This window comes from Oncorhynchus mykiss, chromosome 7 (genome assembly GCF_013265735.2).
Source record: "Oncorhynchus mykiss isolate Arlee chromosome 7, USDA_OmykA_1.1, whole genome shotgun sequence".
Taxonomy (NCBI): domain Eukaryota; kingdom Metazoa; phylum Chordata; class Actinopteri; order Salmoniformes; family Salmonidae; genus Oncorhynchus; species Oncorhynchus mykiss.
Genome location: NC_048571.1, coordinates 60,411,840 through 60,427,922, shown reverse-complemented (window position 1 = coordinate 60,427,922; position 16,083 = coordinate 60,411,840). Strand labels below are relative to the sequence as shown.

At 42.2% G+C, this 16,083-nt stretch overlaps 1 protein-coding gene across 2 annotated transcripts in view; it reads left to right on the top strand.

Moving 5' to 3' along the window:
• The window catches only part of LOC110528144 (6-phosphofructo-2-kinase/fructose-2,6-bisphosphatase 4), a 62,282-nt gene that overhangs the window by 30,323 nt on the left and 15,876 nt on the right, over positions 1 to 16,083 (top strand). Inside the window, exons 1-10 of one of the 2 annotated variants that reach the window (XM_021609967.2) lie at positions 5,068 to 5,345; positions 10,175 to 10,291; positions 10,414 to 10,510; positions 10,810 to 10,876; positions 13,972 to 14,046; positions 14,179 to 14,235; positions 14,669 to 14,790; positions 14,948 to 15,155; positions 15,244 to 15,390; positions 15,589 to 15,693. In XM_021609967.2, coding sequence (XP_021465642.2) covers positions 5,111 to 5,345; positions 10,175 to 10,291; positions 10,414 to 10,510; positions 10,810 to 10,876; positions 13,972 to 14,046; positions 14,179 to 14,235; positions 14,669 to 14,790; positions 14,948 to 15,155; positions 15,244 to 15,390; positions 15,589 to 15,693 — 1,230 coding nt within the window. In that variant the 5' untranslated portion in view covers positions 5,068 to 5,110. Of the gene's footprint in view, positions 1 to 5,067; positions 5,346 to 10,174; positions 10,292 to 10,413; positions 10,511 to 10,809; positions 10,877 to 13,971; positions 14,047 to 14,178; positions 14,236 to 14,668; positions 14,791 to 14,947; positions 15,156 to 15,243; positions 15,391 to 15,588; positions 15,694 to 16,083 lie in introns of those variants that run through there. The other variant, XM_021609968.2, reaches the window with a different exon arrangement.

Genomic DNA, 16,083 nt, shown 5'->3' with positions numbered 1-16,083 from the left:
ATGACATTCAGCCTTCGTCTCTCCCGAGCCCGTACGGGAGTTGTAGCAATGAGACAAGATAGTAGCTACTACAACAATTGGATACCACGAAATTGGGGAGAAAAAGGGGTAAAATATAAAAAAGTAAAGTATATGTTAGAATTTTTCTTGGGAAGGCAGATAAAGTACATTTTATACCAAGAGCAAACAACACCTTGCATGTGAAAACACTGAATGATAAACCATGAGAATGAGAACCACGTTCTTCATGTCACTTTGTTTTGAGCCGACATTGCTGTGGTGGGCTTTGAACGGCGCACCCAGCACACGCCCACGAGACAGCCCCATTTTCAAAACAATCACTTTTCATCCGGTACATTGCTGTGGGCTTTGAACGGGGCACCCAGCACACGCCCACGAGACCGCCCCATTTTCAAAACAATCACATTGACGTGGACTTTGAACGGGGCACCCAGCACACGCCCACGAGACAGCCCCATTGTCAAAACAATCACTTTTCATCCGGTACATTGCTGTGGGCTTTGAACGGGGCACCCAGCACACGCCCACGAGACAGCCCCATTGTCAAAACAATCACTTTTTATCCGGTACATTGCTGTGGGCTTTGAACGGGGCACCCAGCACACGCCCACGAGACAGCCCCATTTTCAAAACAATCACTTTTCATCCGGTACATTGCCGTGGGCTTTGAACGGCGCACCCAGCACACGCCCACGAGACCGCCCCATTTTCAAAACAATCACTTTTCATCCGGTACAATCTCCGCCCACACGGACCAGCTTAATCGAATCCCCTCTTTGTAATATTTCTGTTGCCTCTTCTACAGGAATAGGCATATAGGTGGTTGAGAGAACATGAGGGCTACATCCCAATTCTCCACCCTTGTCTTAAGGTGTGCACTTGCAAACTCCTCATCATGGAAGTATGCAAGTGCACACTTCGGGAGAAGTCAGAAGAATCGGGACAACTCAGCAACATGACAGTAACTCTGCAACAAGTCCAACTCATTTGAGTAGTTCCTATGAGGAGAAAGGGTGTTGCGCACACTGTCTGTTCAGTGTGTCACACAATGTGTCTTTGGGTTGCGCAGTCACTGCCAAATCATTTCATTGCAAACATACAGTACACAGTATCTACCTCTGCTTGAAACCTCTGCCTCCCATCTATCCAAGTAGTAGTACCTAATATGGGATACTTACTTGTACATGTTCTACATTTGATCATTGCCAGTGGTAGAAAATACTTTAAAGTACTACTTAAGTAATTTTGGGGGGTATCTGTACATTATTTATATTATGGAAAACTTTTACTTCACTACATTCCTAAAGAAAATAATGTACTTTTTACTCCATACATTTTCCCTGTCTCCCAAATGTACTTGTTACATGATGAATGCTTAGCAGGACAGGAAAATTATCCAATTCACGCACTTATCAAGAGAACACGTGGTCATCCCTACTGCCTCTGATCTGGCAGGCTCACTAAATACAAATTATGTTTGAGTGTGCCCGTGGCTTTGCTTAATATAAGGGATTTGAAATTATTTATACTTTTACTTTTGATACTTAAATATATTTAGAACCAAATACTTCGGCTTTTACTCAAGTAGTATTTTACTGGGTGACTTTCAGTTTTACTCAAGTAACTTTCTATTAAGATAACAATACTTTTACTCAAGTATGACAATTGGGTACTTTTTCCACCACTGAGCATTGCTCAGTGAAGATGATGTCCAGTGTTGTCCACCACTACTCTCCTGTAGTCTCATCTGGAACCCACGCCTTCCAAACTGAGTTCTGGATAAGCTCTGTGATCATCACCAAAGCTAAGATTAGTTTTCATTAGTGTAGTTTTTGTTTAAGCTCTATTTAAATAGGCAAGTCAGTTAACAAATTCTTATTTACATTGACGGACTAGGAACAGTGGGTTAACTGCCTTGTTCAGGGGCAAAACCACAGATGTTTACCTTGTCAGCTTGGGGATTTGATGTAGCAACCTTTCAATTACTGGACCAACGCTCTAACCACTAGGCTACCTGCCACCCCACTAGTTAGACCACTGGAAATGGCTTTGATCACAGAAATAAACTCTCTGAAAGGTATTGGAAACTCATTGAATGTTATAAATTGTTCATATGCAACAATATTACCCGTTGTCAAAAACATCAAGAACAAAGTCAATATTCCTCCCATGCCATCTAGGGTAGGTAGAACAATGACTTATTCCTTACAGTTATGTCTGAATTATTCCACAAAATAGCTTTATGTGGGGAAAAATTGTGCAGGCCATTAAAGCTTGTTGGTGAAACCTAGCCAATTTAGCAGGTAATCTTTCAGGAATATAATTACATTTCAGTAAAAATGTAAGACCTCCCAACTTATTAAACACATTGTTTGGAATGAAATGCCAAATTGATTCAGTATTGACCAAACATCTTTTCAACCAATTGGTTTTCAACTAAATCCAGCAGTTCCCCAGCTAGTAATGAGGAATTGGCCCAGAAACGGCCCTCTTCCGGGGGACCGGAACTGATTGAATCGGCCCGGAATCGGGTGTCTGACTAGGCCTGGAATCAAAATGAATGACTGCCCAGAATCGGCCCAAGTACATCGGGCCGTTTCCGTATACCAGAGTTCAGCTGACTTTGCCAGCGTCATACCAGAAGCCCAATTTAGTCATTTTAAATATACATACAGATTATACCCATCCACAAAAAAAAACTTTTAGTCTCGGAGGAAACACCATACCTGGTGACCGTGTCAGCGTGCATGCGCCTCGCCCGCCACAGGAGTTGCTATAGCTGGCCGGGAAAAATCCTCCCATAACTCTGACAACTCTGGGCCAATTGTGCACTCGCGGCCGGCACGAGTCTTGACCCAGCATCTGTAGAAACGCAGTTTGCACTGCAACTCAGTGTCTTAGACCGCTGCCACTCAGGAAGTTCCATTCACAAAGATTTTAATGTATATCAATTGCATTGCACAAAGTATCAAAATACTCAAATACTACACAGGACTCTTAAAGAATTTAATTGAAATGTTAATTGTATTTTTTTTATCACAGAAACAATGAGGAAAATATGGACGAATAAATAAATAATGAAATGTTAATTAATTATATAAAGCAGCCTGTGTAGTCATCTGCCAGAATGTAGCCCCAATTGGTCCGAGCCCCAAGTAATACATTTGGGCCAGATAATTCACATGGGAAATTGCCCCGAGCTCAATCCCTGCATCCTAGCCATAAGTAATACTGCTGAAGGCGGCCCAGACTCGGGGCCACATGACGTTGGCCGAGTGCCACTACTCTCAGACGGAATCGGCCCAGATCCACTGTGCTAGCTGGGTCCAGACCTTCTTTATTAGAGAGAACTGACTTTTTTTGTTTGTGAGACTTATTTTTCCAGATGAAGTCAAGAAAGGTCTTGTTGATCTCTTTACAGGTAGAAGGATTTACAAATAAAGAGAACGAGGGGTACACAAAGCGAGCGTGACTATTGCCAGCAAGCAAACGCCTCACGTTATCGAAATCCTGACCAGTGTTTGATTAACAATCAACACAAGTCGAAAACGATCATGCAAATGAGGAAACTAAATAGCAAAATTAAACATTTGAATTTTGACAGTCTTAAACTACACAGAGTATAGAAAAGCATTGCCAATTGAGAATGTGTTTTATTTTTGGGTTGTCACAATTCATGCTACCACAACAAGGAAATGAAATAACAAACATGAGAAATGATTTGTCATTTAAGCGTTTAATTTTTTTTTATGCGTCAGTGTTGTACTGGATAGTACCATGGAAATAATCTCAAACGCACTTGCTATTTATTTGTCTAATTAGCAGACAAGCATACTAAATCATGAAAATTATAATGCAATATCTTTTTTGCCTTTCAGTTTGAATATTGTCACATAAAAATGCATACCTATTTAGGAAAATAAAATTCAAACATGATATTGATTGATCATTTGCATCTCCAATTGGGTTTCGGCAGCTAAGCGCTTCCATATAGTAAATGTTACTGGGTGGCTCTGGGGGAATAAGTGGGTAGACAGCCCCACCTAGTGTTTTTAGGAAGTACAGTTTGTCGCAAAATAATGACACAAGGGGGCGCTGTGATTCCTCTGCTCTGAAAGTGAGTCCCCAACTTTGGAAACTATGCTATCAACCTTCCTTCTGTAGAACTTTGTGTCGATTTGGCCAATAAAACAACAACACTGTTTAAAAGCTGTTTTTATCCTATTGCTACAATTCAAAACACAGAACGAGTGTTATATAGTTGCATAATAAACGTGTTTTAATTAACTTTATCCACCATCTTTGTGGCCAACCGGGGTGATTACGAGTTTCCCTACTCACTAATTGTCATTGAAACATAGTTGATTAAAAGCTGACCGAATGCTGTAAATAACCAGTGAATCTACAGTATGCTATGCATTATGTGTTGTGTTGTCCCATGTGCGTTGCATGTGAACAGCAGAAGACTTGTTTTTCAAAAAAACTCGTGTGAGTTAACGTGCAGTAGCTACATTGTTATATAGGGAACAAAGCAATAAGAAGCATGTAAAAACAAACGTGCTGTATATATTTGCTCAAAACTGGAAGTATTTGGAGCATTTATAGTCTTCCTATATAAGATTACTTTTTGATATTAATGTATATAATTTAAGACGAGGCCTGTAGGCTAAACCAGACATTGGCATTCCCTTTTCAAGTGAGCATTGGACAAGAAAATAATACACACACATATACCCACTTAGATGCTCTGTTAATTAAAGATCATTTTCATAGAAATGTTAATAAACAGAAAATAAATGACAGCGTTTTGTTTACCTTTATTGAATGGTAATAAACGCAGCCAACTAGCCTGGTCCCATATCTATTTGTGGTCTTGCCTATTCCATTGCTGTCCTTGTTATGAAAAACATGTTTGGCATGATCGCACAAACAGACTGGCACCGGGCTATAAATGACAACTTGAAATCTGATCATCTAAAGGTGTAGTCAGTGCTGCTTGCACGAAGCACCGTGGTGTCCGGAATGTATGAATATGTCACACCATTCGATGCGCTCAGCGTAGAGACATTACGGTAATAATATACGTCTGATGTTCGTCAGCCGATATGACATCCATCCCCTCTCAGCTCTGTTGCGCAGACCAGCCCGCATCACTTACCACTTCTGTCGCTTAGAAACGGGGCATGGTGCAGCAACCAAAATGACTTCCAACGAAGATGTCATGATGGCAACATCACCCTGCGAGCTTACTCAGAACCCGCTGAAGAAAATATGGATGCCATGTAAAAACGGGCTGCCTGAAAAGCACATTTCACAGAGAAGGGGTAAGTTGCCTTGGCAGGCTTGTGCCAACAGCGCACAATGGGCGCAACGGAGGCGTGTATAGCAGATACACATGATTTTAAGACATTTTAATATTTTGTTGGCCTAACGTTACCTCATGGAACTTAGATATTCATATTTTTATACACACACTGCGGCGTTGCGCAACCTGACCAGGTTCTGTGCGCTCAACATTTTATCCAAGGGTGCAACGTTGCAGCATTTTATTTCGTCTCTAATGATTAGACTTTTAAATATGTTTTTCTTGGTGTTACAATTGTCAAACGTTGTTTATTAATGCCAATTATGCAATTGCACATGGCCTACTACGGTATCGAACTGGTAAGGAAGCTCGGTGTTGAATTTGACTAGGAAGATGACAAGCATGACAATGCGCCCATTTGCCGGTCACCGCACAACCCAACAATGTCCATGTACAATACAACAAGGTTATTTTATTGTTTAACTATGGATTGTTAAACATAATTTGAGCTACTGTTCGCAGTGAAGGCGACATGGAACTGACATAGCACAGGAGCGCCTGATTATGTATCATTATTTGTTTGTTTGGACCCCCACCTGTCCATGGCCCAGCAGCATTTAGAAGGGACTGGTAAACTATCAATATACGCTGCTGTTATTGTTGCGCCGCAAAATAACAGCCAGCCGAACTACTAAAGTCTAACATACAGATTCACTCCTGTGCCAACCGTGATTGGCCCAGCGGATTTTATGAAGAAAATGTCCTTAAGAGGGCATCATTTATGGGGATGATTACGCTGCAGACTTGGTTTGTCTCCCTCGCTGTAGAATTCTGATTACTTTTCGCTGAGTCAACTAAGTGTTCAATCAATAGTGCTTGGGATCTGTAGTCTTTTAGGGTTGATTTGTTCCCTGTTCTTATTATAGGTTAGTGGTCCTCACCCTAAAAAAACTACACTGTCTCCCACTGAACTATTCCAGATGCTTCCTTGTGCTGAGCTCGAGACTCTTCCTCTTTCAGGTGCAGACACTGCAGATTTCAGAGGTGATTTTCTCCCCCATTGGCTTGTATATTTGGCACAGTAATGAGAAAGGAGAAAGGAGAACAAAGAACCATGCCAGGCTTTGTGTGATTTCACTAATCCAGCCCCCCAATCCTAGCCAATAGGGCCACTGGAGGGGGCTTACAATGGTTAAGGAGGAGGGATAGCCAGTTAGCAGCCAGATTTTATAGTACAGTAGACTACTTCTCCCTCTGTTTTGAAGGGGGCCACATAATTACTTTTAGCAAACTAGGTTATTAGTGGAGCAGTTGGTCAGTGTTTTATGCTGTGTCACTCTATTTGAACTTTGGTTTACTGTTTCACTTAAGCCTAACCAGTTGACCACTGGAACTTGGTTATTCTGAGATCACCAGATAGTATGCCTGTGTGCAGTCTGGATCACACTGAGGAGCATCAAGTCTTTTTGCTATTTACCCTAGTTTAAAGGTGCAGTATGCAGAAGTCGCTCTGCAATTTCCTGGTTGCTAAAATTCTAATAGTTCACCTAATTTCAATTTATGTGACAAAACAAGCAAGAGAATCATTGTACCATCTAAACTGGTGTGAAATATATTTTCATTAAACAAAAATATTGTATTTTCAGCTTTTTGAATCTGGTGTAAAAAAATGAAAGTAAAATACAAACTAAACTTAAGAATGGGGAAATAGCACACATTGAACATATCTACCTCTTCTTAGAGTTGCTTTCAATGAGAATGACAGCTCTATAACTCACATTTCTATGTGAATTTGGTCAGGTTGCCCAAAAGGTACATATTGCAGCTTTAATTACATCTGGAAGTGTGTGTGTGTGTGTGTGTGTGTGTGTGTGTGTGTGTGTGTGTGTGTGTGTGTGTGTGTGTGTGTGTGTGTGTCACAGCTTCACCAGCTCTTCCAAAGACATTGTCTGCTTGACTTGCTCTTAGATATGTGAGCGATTTTCCTAGAGTCCCTCTGTCAACAACACAAAAGGCTTAATCATGCCTACTGCTCCTCTCTCTGCTCTACTTTCTCCTCTTTCCTCATTTGGCCAATTCGTTCTTCTTTCCACCTGCTTCTCCAGACTCTGGTATCTAACAGGTCATCAAATCAAATCAAATGTATTTATATAGCCCTTCGTACATCAGCTAATATCTCAAAGTGCTGTACAGAAACCCAGCCTAAAACCCCAAACAGCAAGCAATGCAGGTGTAGAAGCACGGTGGCTAGGAAAAAACTCCCTAGAAAGGCCAAAACCTAGGAAGAAACCTAGAGAGGAACCAGGCTATGTGGGGTGGCCAGTCCTCTTCTGGCTGTGCCGGGTGGAGATTATAACAGAACATGGCCAAGATGTTCAAATGTTCAGCATGGTCGAATAATAATAAGGCAGAACAGTTGAAACTGGAGCATGGCTGTTATGGAGTGGCTGATCTCAAGTCAGTCCTTAAGTGTTTGGCAGTGTTCATGAGACAGCATCTCTAATGTTTTTGGGGGATTTTCACAACATGTAATCCATAGAAGGGTCCTTTTTTTGGTGGTGGTGGGGGGGAAGGGGACATTTGTATCTTAAAGGGATACGTCGAGATTTTGGATACTTCAATACTTTATCTACTTCCCCATAGTCAGATGAACTTGTGGATACCATTTATATGTCTCTGTGTCCAGTGTGAAAGAAATGAAAGGTAGTTTCGCTAACTAGCGTTAGCGCAATGACTGGGAGTCTATGGGTATCTGCTAAATGACCAGATCCCAAAGTATCCTTTTAAAGCATAATTGATAAATTATGAATAGAAATTTGATATTGAAATATATTAAAATAACTCTAGATTTGGCAAATTTTCAATATATTCTTGAACATAAAATATTCTATGGGCATATCAAAGTTCTCGAGTGGGGTCTCTGCTAGTTGTGAGAAAAATGAGATGCGTTTCCTGACTGATTCCGCATTTAGGTTAATGATGTTTCTCTCCCATGCTTTAAGATTCAAATGTAAAATATATGTCAATAATATTTCCTCCAAAGGACCCTTCTATGGATAAAATGTTGTGGAAATCCCCCAAAATCATGCTAAACTCAGCAAAAAAAGAAATGTCCCTTTTTCAGCACCCTGTCTCTCAAAGGTCATTTGTAAAAATCTAAATAACTTCACCGATCTTCATTGTAAAGGGTTTAAGCACTGTTTCCCATGCATGTTCAATAAACAATTGCTTGTTCATAAACAATTTATGAACATGCACCTGTGGAACGGTTGTTAAGACACTAACAGCTTACAGATGGTCGGCAATTAAGGTCACAGTTATGAAAACTTAGGACACTAAAGAGGCCTTTCTACTGACTCTGAAAAACACCAACAGAAAGATGCCCAGGGTTCCTGCTCATCTGCGTGAACGTGCCATAGGCATGCTGCAAGGAGGTATGAGGACTGCAGATGTGGCCAGGGCAATAAATTGCAATGTTCATACTGTGAGACGCCTAAGACAGCGCTACAGGGAGACAGGATGGACAGCTGATCATCCTCGCAGTGGCAGACCACGTGTAACAACACCTGCACAGGATCGGTACATCCGAACATCACACCCTCGGGACAGGTACAGGATGGAAACAACAACTGCCCGAGTTACACCAGGAACGCACAATTCCTCCATCAGTGCTCAGACTGTCCACAATAGGCTGAGAGAGGCTGGACTGAGGGCTTTGTAGGCCTGTTGTAAAGGCAGGTCCTCACCAGACATCACCGGCAACAACATTGCCTATGGGCACAAATCCACCATCGCTGGACCAGACAGGATTGGCAAAAAGTGCTCTTCACTGACGAGTCACGTTTTTTTCTCACCAGTGGTGGTCGGATTCGCGTTTATCGTCAAAGGAATGAGCGTTACACCGAGGCCTGTACTCTGGAGCGGGATCGATTTGGAGGTGGAGGGTCCGGCATGGTCTGGGGCGGTGTGTCACAGCATCATCGTACTGAGCTGGTTGTGATTGCAGGCAATATCAACGCTGTGCGTTACAGGGAAGACATCCTCCTCCCTCATGTGGTACCCTTCCTGCAGGCTCATCCTGACATGACCCTCCAGCATGACAATGCCACTAGCCATACTGCTCGTTCTGTGTGTGATTTCCTGCAAGACAGGAATGTCCTTGTTCTGCCATGGCCAGCGAACAGCCCGGATCTCAATCCCATTGAGCACGTCTGGGACCTGTTGGATCAGAGGGTGAGGGCTATGGCCATTCCCCCCAGAAATGTCTGGGAACTTGCAGGTGCCTTGGTGGAAGAGTGGGGTAACATCTCACAACAAGTGCAGTCAATGAGGAGGAGATGCACTTAATGCAGCTGGTGGCCACACCAGATACTGACTCTTACTTTTGATTTTGCCCCCTTTTTGTTTAGGGACACATTATTCAATTTCTGCTATTCACATGTCTGTGGAACTTGTTCAGTTATGTTTGTTGTTGAATTTTATTATGTTCATACAAATATTTACACGTTAATTTTGCTGAAAATAAACGCAGTTGACATTGTGAGGACGTTTCTTTTTTTGCTGAGTTTGTTTTTGTTTCATCAACAAATCACCTAGTGTATACAAGTGTCTGTTTGCATCTGCTTAACCTTTTCTGAAATGATACAACAAAACTACTCCATCCAGTCTACACCTTTATTAAGGTCTGAGTTATTGATTTAGATTCTGCATTAATGGATCACGGTCCCATTTGATTCAACAGACTGTACCATCCACTGACATTCACTGTGTCTGTGTACAATAGTCATTCAACTTTTTGTCTCGTCCTATTTTTTTCCCCCTATTTTTCTGTATCTCTCTCTCTCTCAGTATGTATGACCAACTGTCCCACCCTTATTGTGACGGTTGGCCTCCCAGCCAGAGGTAAAACCTACATCTCCAAGAAGCTGACCCGCTATCTCAACTGGATTGGTGTGCCAACCAAAGGTACCAGCTCAAGCTCTCTCATTAGCTGTCTCTTTTGAGGTCTCTCACTCTCTCTCACACACACACACACACACACACACACAGGAAATAGGGTTGACTGATAGTATGTCTGTGTTGTTTAGAGTTCAACGTGGGTCAGTACAGGAGAGAGTGTGTGAAGATCTACAAGTCCTTTGAGTTTTTCCGTCCAGACAATGAAGAGGGGCTGAAGATCAGGAGGTGAGGCTGGAGGAGGGGTTTTGGAATGAGCTGAACAGGTCAAGTTAGGCCTAACCCACCACACTATTCACTTATATCTCATTACAGACCAAAGTTGCAGGGAATGTACTCTTTATTGGTCTTTTTAATAGGCAGAGACCGTTGAAAGAACAAAGAGTTGTATTTACATTCATATCTACATTTTGACCAGTTACTTTATATTAGTGAAGTTTGAATTAAGTTCATTCTCGTAGATCTTTACCTACAGTTTCACTTTCTGGTCATCTTTTTGATTCTGTTGTGTATGTGTCCACCCATAGGCAGTGTGCACTGACAGCGCTGAACGATGTGCGCCAGTACCTGAGTGTGGAGGCAGGCCAGGTGGCGGTAAGTAGAGTACATCCTAGTATGACTACCAGTCTGTTTAGCTATCATTTCACTTCTTGGCACGCCTTGTCCTGGTAAACATAAGACACAGAGTACTTGGAGTGGAATGTTAGATAAACAGACTGGACCCAGGTTAGATCCACAGTGACTTAAGTGTGGCTCATGATCAGTTTGTGAATGAGGATGTTGATGAATGGGGGAAAAGGGTGCACGGTAAATGTAATTCAAATCACATTTTATTTGTCACATGCTCCGAATACAACCGGTGTAGACCTTACCGTGAAATGCTTATTTACAAGCCCTTAACCAACAATGCAGTTCAAGAAAGATTGAGATTGTGTCATCTGTTGAGATGGTATGCGATTTGGAGTGGGTCTAGGGTTTCCGGGATGATGGTGTTGTGAGCGATGACCAGCCTTTCAAAGCACTTCATGGCTACCGACGTGAGTGCTATGGGTTAGTAATCATTTAGGCAGGTTACTTTCACTTCCTCTAGCACAGGGACTATCGTGGTCTGCTGGAAACATATAGGTACAGTTGAAGTAGGAAGTTTACAAACACCTTTAGCCAAATACATTTAAACTCAGTTTTTCACAATTCCTGACATTTAGTCAGAGTAAAAATTCCCTGTCTTAAGCCAGTTAAGATTACCACTTTATTTTAAGAATGTGAAATGTCAGAATAATAGTAATTAATAATAATTATTTATTTCAGCTTTTATTTCTTTCATCACATTCCCAGTGGGTCAGAAGTTTACATACACTCAATTAGTATTTGGTAGCATTGCCTTTAAATTGTTTAACTTGGGTCAAACGTTTCGGCTAGCTTTCCACAAGCTTCCCACAATAAGTTGGGTGAATTTTTGGCCCATTCCTCCTGACAGAGCTCGCGTAACGGAGTCAGGTTTGCAGGCCTCCTTGCTCGCACACGCTTTTTCAGTTCTGCCCACAAATGTTCTATGGGATTGAGGCCAGGGCTTTGTGATGGCCACTCTAATACCTTGACTTTGTTGTCCTTAAGCCATTTTGCCACAACTTTGGAAGTATGCTTGGGGTCATTGTCCATTTGGAAGACCCATTTGCGACCAAGCTTTAACTTCCTGACTGATGTCTTGAGATGTTGCTTCAATATATCCACATAATTTTCTTTCCTCATGATGCCATCTATTTTGTGAAGTGCATCAGTCCCTCCTGCAGCAAAGCACCCCCACAACATGATGCTGCCACCCCCGTGCTTCTCGGTCTGGATGGTGTTCTTCGGCTTGCAAGCCTCCCCCTTTTTTCTCCAAACATAATGATGGTCATTATGGCTAAACAGTTCTATTTTTGTTTCATCAGACCAGAGGACATTTCTCCAAAAAGTACAACATTTGTCCCCGTGTGCAGTTGCAAATCGTAGTCTGACTTTTTTATGGCGGTTTTGGAGCAGTGGCTTCTTTCTTTTATGTCGATATATGACTTGTTTTACTGTGGATATAGATACTTTTGTACCTGTTTTCTCCAGCATCTTCACAAGGTCCTTTGCTGTTGTTCTGGGATTGATTTGCACTTTTCTCACCAAAGTATGTTCATCTCTAGGAGACAGAACGCTTCTCCTTCCTGAGCTGTATGACGGCTGCGTGGTCCCATGGTGTTTATACTTGCGTACTATTGTTTGTACAGATGAACGTGGTACCTTCAGGTGTTTGTAAATTGCTCCTAATGATGAACCAGACTTGTGGAGGTCTACAATGTTTTTTTTTCTGAGGTCTTGGCGATTACTTTTGATGGCGATTACTTTTGATTTTCCCATGATGTCAAGCAAAGAGGCACTGAGTTTGAAGGTAGGCCTTGAAATGCATCCACAGATACACCTCCAATTGACCCAATGATGTCAATTAGCCTATCAGAAGCTTCTAAAGCCATGACATCATTTTTTTGAATTTTCCATGCTGTTTAAAGGCACAGTCAACTTAGTGTATGTGTAAACTTCTGACCCACTGGAATTGTGATACAGTGAAATAATCTGTCTGTAAACAATTGTTGTTACAATTACTTGTGTCATGCACGAAGAAGATGTCCTAACCAACTTGCCAAAACTATAGTTTGTTAACAAGAAATTTGTGGAGTGGTTGAAAAATGAGTTTTAATGACTCCAACCTAAGTGTATGTAAACTTCCAACTTCAACTGTATTACAGACTCGGCCACGGAAAGGTTGAAAATGTCAGTGAAAACACTTGCCAGTTGGTCCGCCCACGCATGCTTTAAGTACATGTCCTGGTAATCCGTCTGGCCCCGTGGCTTTGTGAATGTTGACATGTTTTAAAGGTCTTGCTACCGAGAGCGTGATCACACAGATGTCCGGAACGGCTGGTACTCTCTTGCATGCTTCAGTGTTGCTTGCCTCGCAGCGAGCATGAAAGGCATTTAGCTCGTCTTGTAGGCTTGCGTCACTGGGCAGCTCGCCCAGTTTCCCTTTGGGTTTCCCTTTGTAGTCTGTAGTAGTTTAAGCTCTGCCACATTCGATGAAAGTCGGAGCCGGTGTAGTAGGATTCAATCCTAGTCCTGTATTGACGCTTTGCCTGTTTGATGGTTTGTGATGGTTCGAGGGCGTAGCGGAATTTCTTATAAGCGTCCGGATTAGTGTCCCGCTCCTTGAAAGCGGCAGTTCTAGCCTTTAGCTCGGTGCAGATGTTCCCTGTAATCCATGGCTTATGGTTGGGATATGTACTTATGGTCACTGTGGGGAAGAATTAATCGATGCACTTATTGATGAAGCCGTCGACTGAGGTGGTATACTCCTCGATGCCATTGGATGAATCCAGGAACATATTCCGGTCTGTGCTAGCGAAACAGTCCTGTAGCATCCGCTTCATCTGACCACTTCCATATTGAGTGAGTGACTGGTACGGCCTTCTTTAGTTCATGTAGGCTACTTTGCAAGAAATAACATTGTGTACCCTTTTCCCACTATTGATCTTCAGTCTACAGTACTTGTTTGAGTTTGCACCGCAACTCGTATACATGTTCATGGTTTGCTTGGTACTCCCAGGACTCTTAACCTGAATGTAATGAGGATGTTGTGACTGACTGGAGTTTGGCCTTCATTGCCTCAGGTGTTTGATGCCACTAACACCACACGGCAGAGGAGAGGGACCATCACCAGGTTTGCAGAACAGAACGGCTTTAAGGTATGGAACCCCAGAGTCAGACATTAGTATCTGTAGTTATTGTCTGTTTGTGGGATTCACTACTTTTCTTATAGTGTACAGTATATTTCACTGTAGTGTATTTATACTGAATCTTAATTTTCATCCTCCCAGGTGTTCTTTGTGGAGTCTGTGTGTGAAGACCCTGATGTCATTGCGGAGAACATAGTGGTGTGTGATATCTCTGCTATCTTTCCACATTGTATGTAGGCCACTAGTTATGTAAAAGATCAGACATGATTGCACAGGAAAATCAAGACTTCGGCTTTGATATTTTATATTCCTGTAAGACAGGCCTCCTGATTTTAATCATTTCTACCATCTTCATGTTGACATGCCCTGGCTAACTTTCAGAAATGAAGCGAGATAGCTGTTTTTCAGTTCTGACCAGAGGGAGTACAGCTACGACCGGAAGTAACTTTTCCATAGCTGGTTAGAAGAATTTACGCAGCAGGTTAGGATAATTAACGTGGCAGGTTGGGAGACTTGGGTTAAGGTTAGGAAAAGGGTTAGGATTAGCTAAAATGCTCTCCTAGCATGCGCTTTCTCTATTTCTCTTGACTCATTTCATCTTCCTGTTTTTATTTCCTGTCTGTCTGTGCAGCAAGTGAAGCTGGGTAGTCCTGACTACATAGACTGTAATACAGAAGAGGTCGTTGAGGATTTCATGAAGAGGATCAAGTGCTATGAGAACTCTTACCAGCCACTGGATGAGGTTCTAGACAGGTGAGTGAGTACACACACACACACACACACACACACTAGTGGTTTCAGAATACTCTCTAACAATATACTGGACAGGTGAGAATACACACACATAGAATACACATGGACAAGGTCCGCAGTCATTTAACAGCCTCACACTGCTAATAAATCCCCCCAGGGATCTGTCCTACATCAAGATAATGGATGTGGGCCGGAGGTACCTGGTGAACCAGGTCCAGGACCACATCCAGAGCCGGATCGTCTACTACCTGATGAACATCCACATCACACCACGCTCCATCTACCTGTGTCGCCATGGAGAGAGTGACCACAACGTCAAAGGACGCATCGGAGGAGACTCTGGCCTGTCTGGCAGGGGCAAGGAGGTGTTTATTTGTATGTTTGTCCATCTATTCGTAATAGAAATATATACTGCATGTAACGTCATTATTTCTCTCCCTGCCTGTTGGTCAGTTTGCAAAGTGTCTGGAGAAGTTCATCCAAGAGCAGAACATTAAGGATCTGAAGGTGTGGACCAGCCAGATGAAGAGGACCATCCAGACAGCTGAGGCTGTGGCTGTGCCCTACGAGCAGTGGAAGGCTCTCAACGAGATAGATGCTGTATGTGTTTGTATGTGTGTGCAAATGTTTGTTTCTATTTTGGCTATTGGTATTATATTTTGTTTGTATTTATTATTCAATAGATTATAGATCTATCTAAGATTATTCTCTGCGTCAGTCAATGTGACTGACGGTTACCATGTCTCCTAAGTTTACTGTTAAACAGGCTTGTTGTTTTGTTTTCTCTCCCTGTTTCAGGGTGTGTGTGAGGAGATGATGTATGAGGAGATCCAGGGACATTTCCCTCAGGAGTTTGCACTGAGAGACCAGGACAAATACCGCTACCGCTACCCTAAAGGAGAGGTGAGTCCATCACAGCACCAATTCTCTCTCTCTCTCTCGCTTTCTGTGTGTGTTAACCTGTTATGGCTGCAATCCCCCTATCGGGATAAGTGTCATCAACAACCACTGAATAGCATAGCCCTACATTCAATAAATATTACTACAAATATTTATATTCATGAAATCACAAGTGCAATATAGGAAAACACAGCTTAGCCTTTTGTTAATCCACCTGTCGTGTCAGATTTTGAAATTATGCTTTACAGCGAAAGCAATCCAAGCGTTTGTGTAAGTTTATCGATCGCACGATAAAACATTAAGTACACTTAGCATCAGGTAGCCTGGTCACGAAAATCAGAAAAGCAATCAAATTAATCGTTTACCTTTGATCTTTGGATGTTTTCACTCACG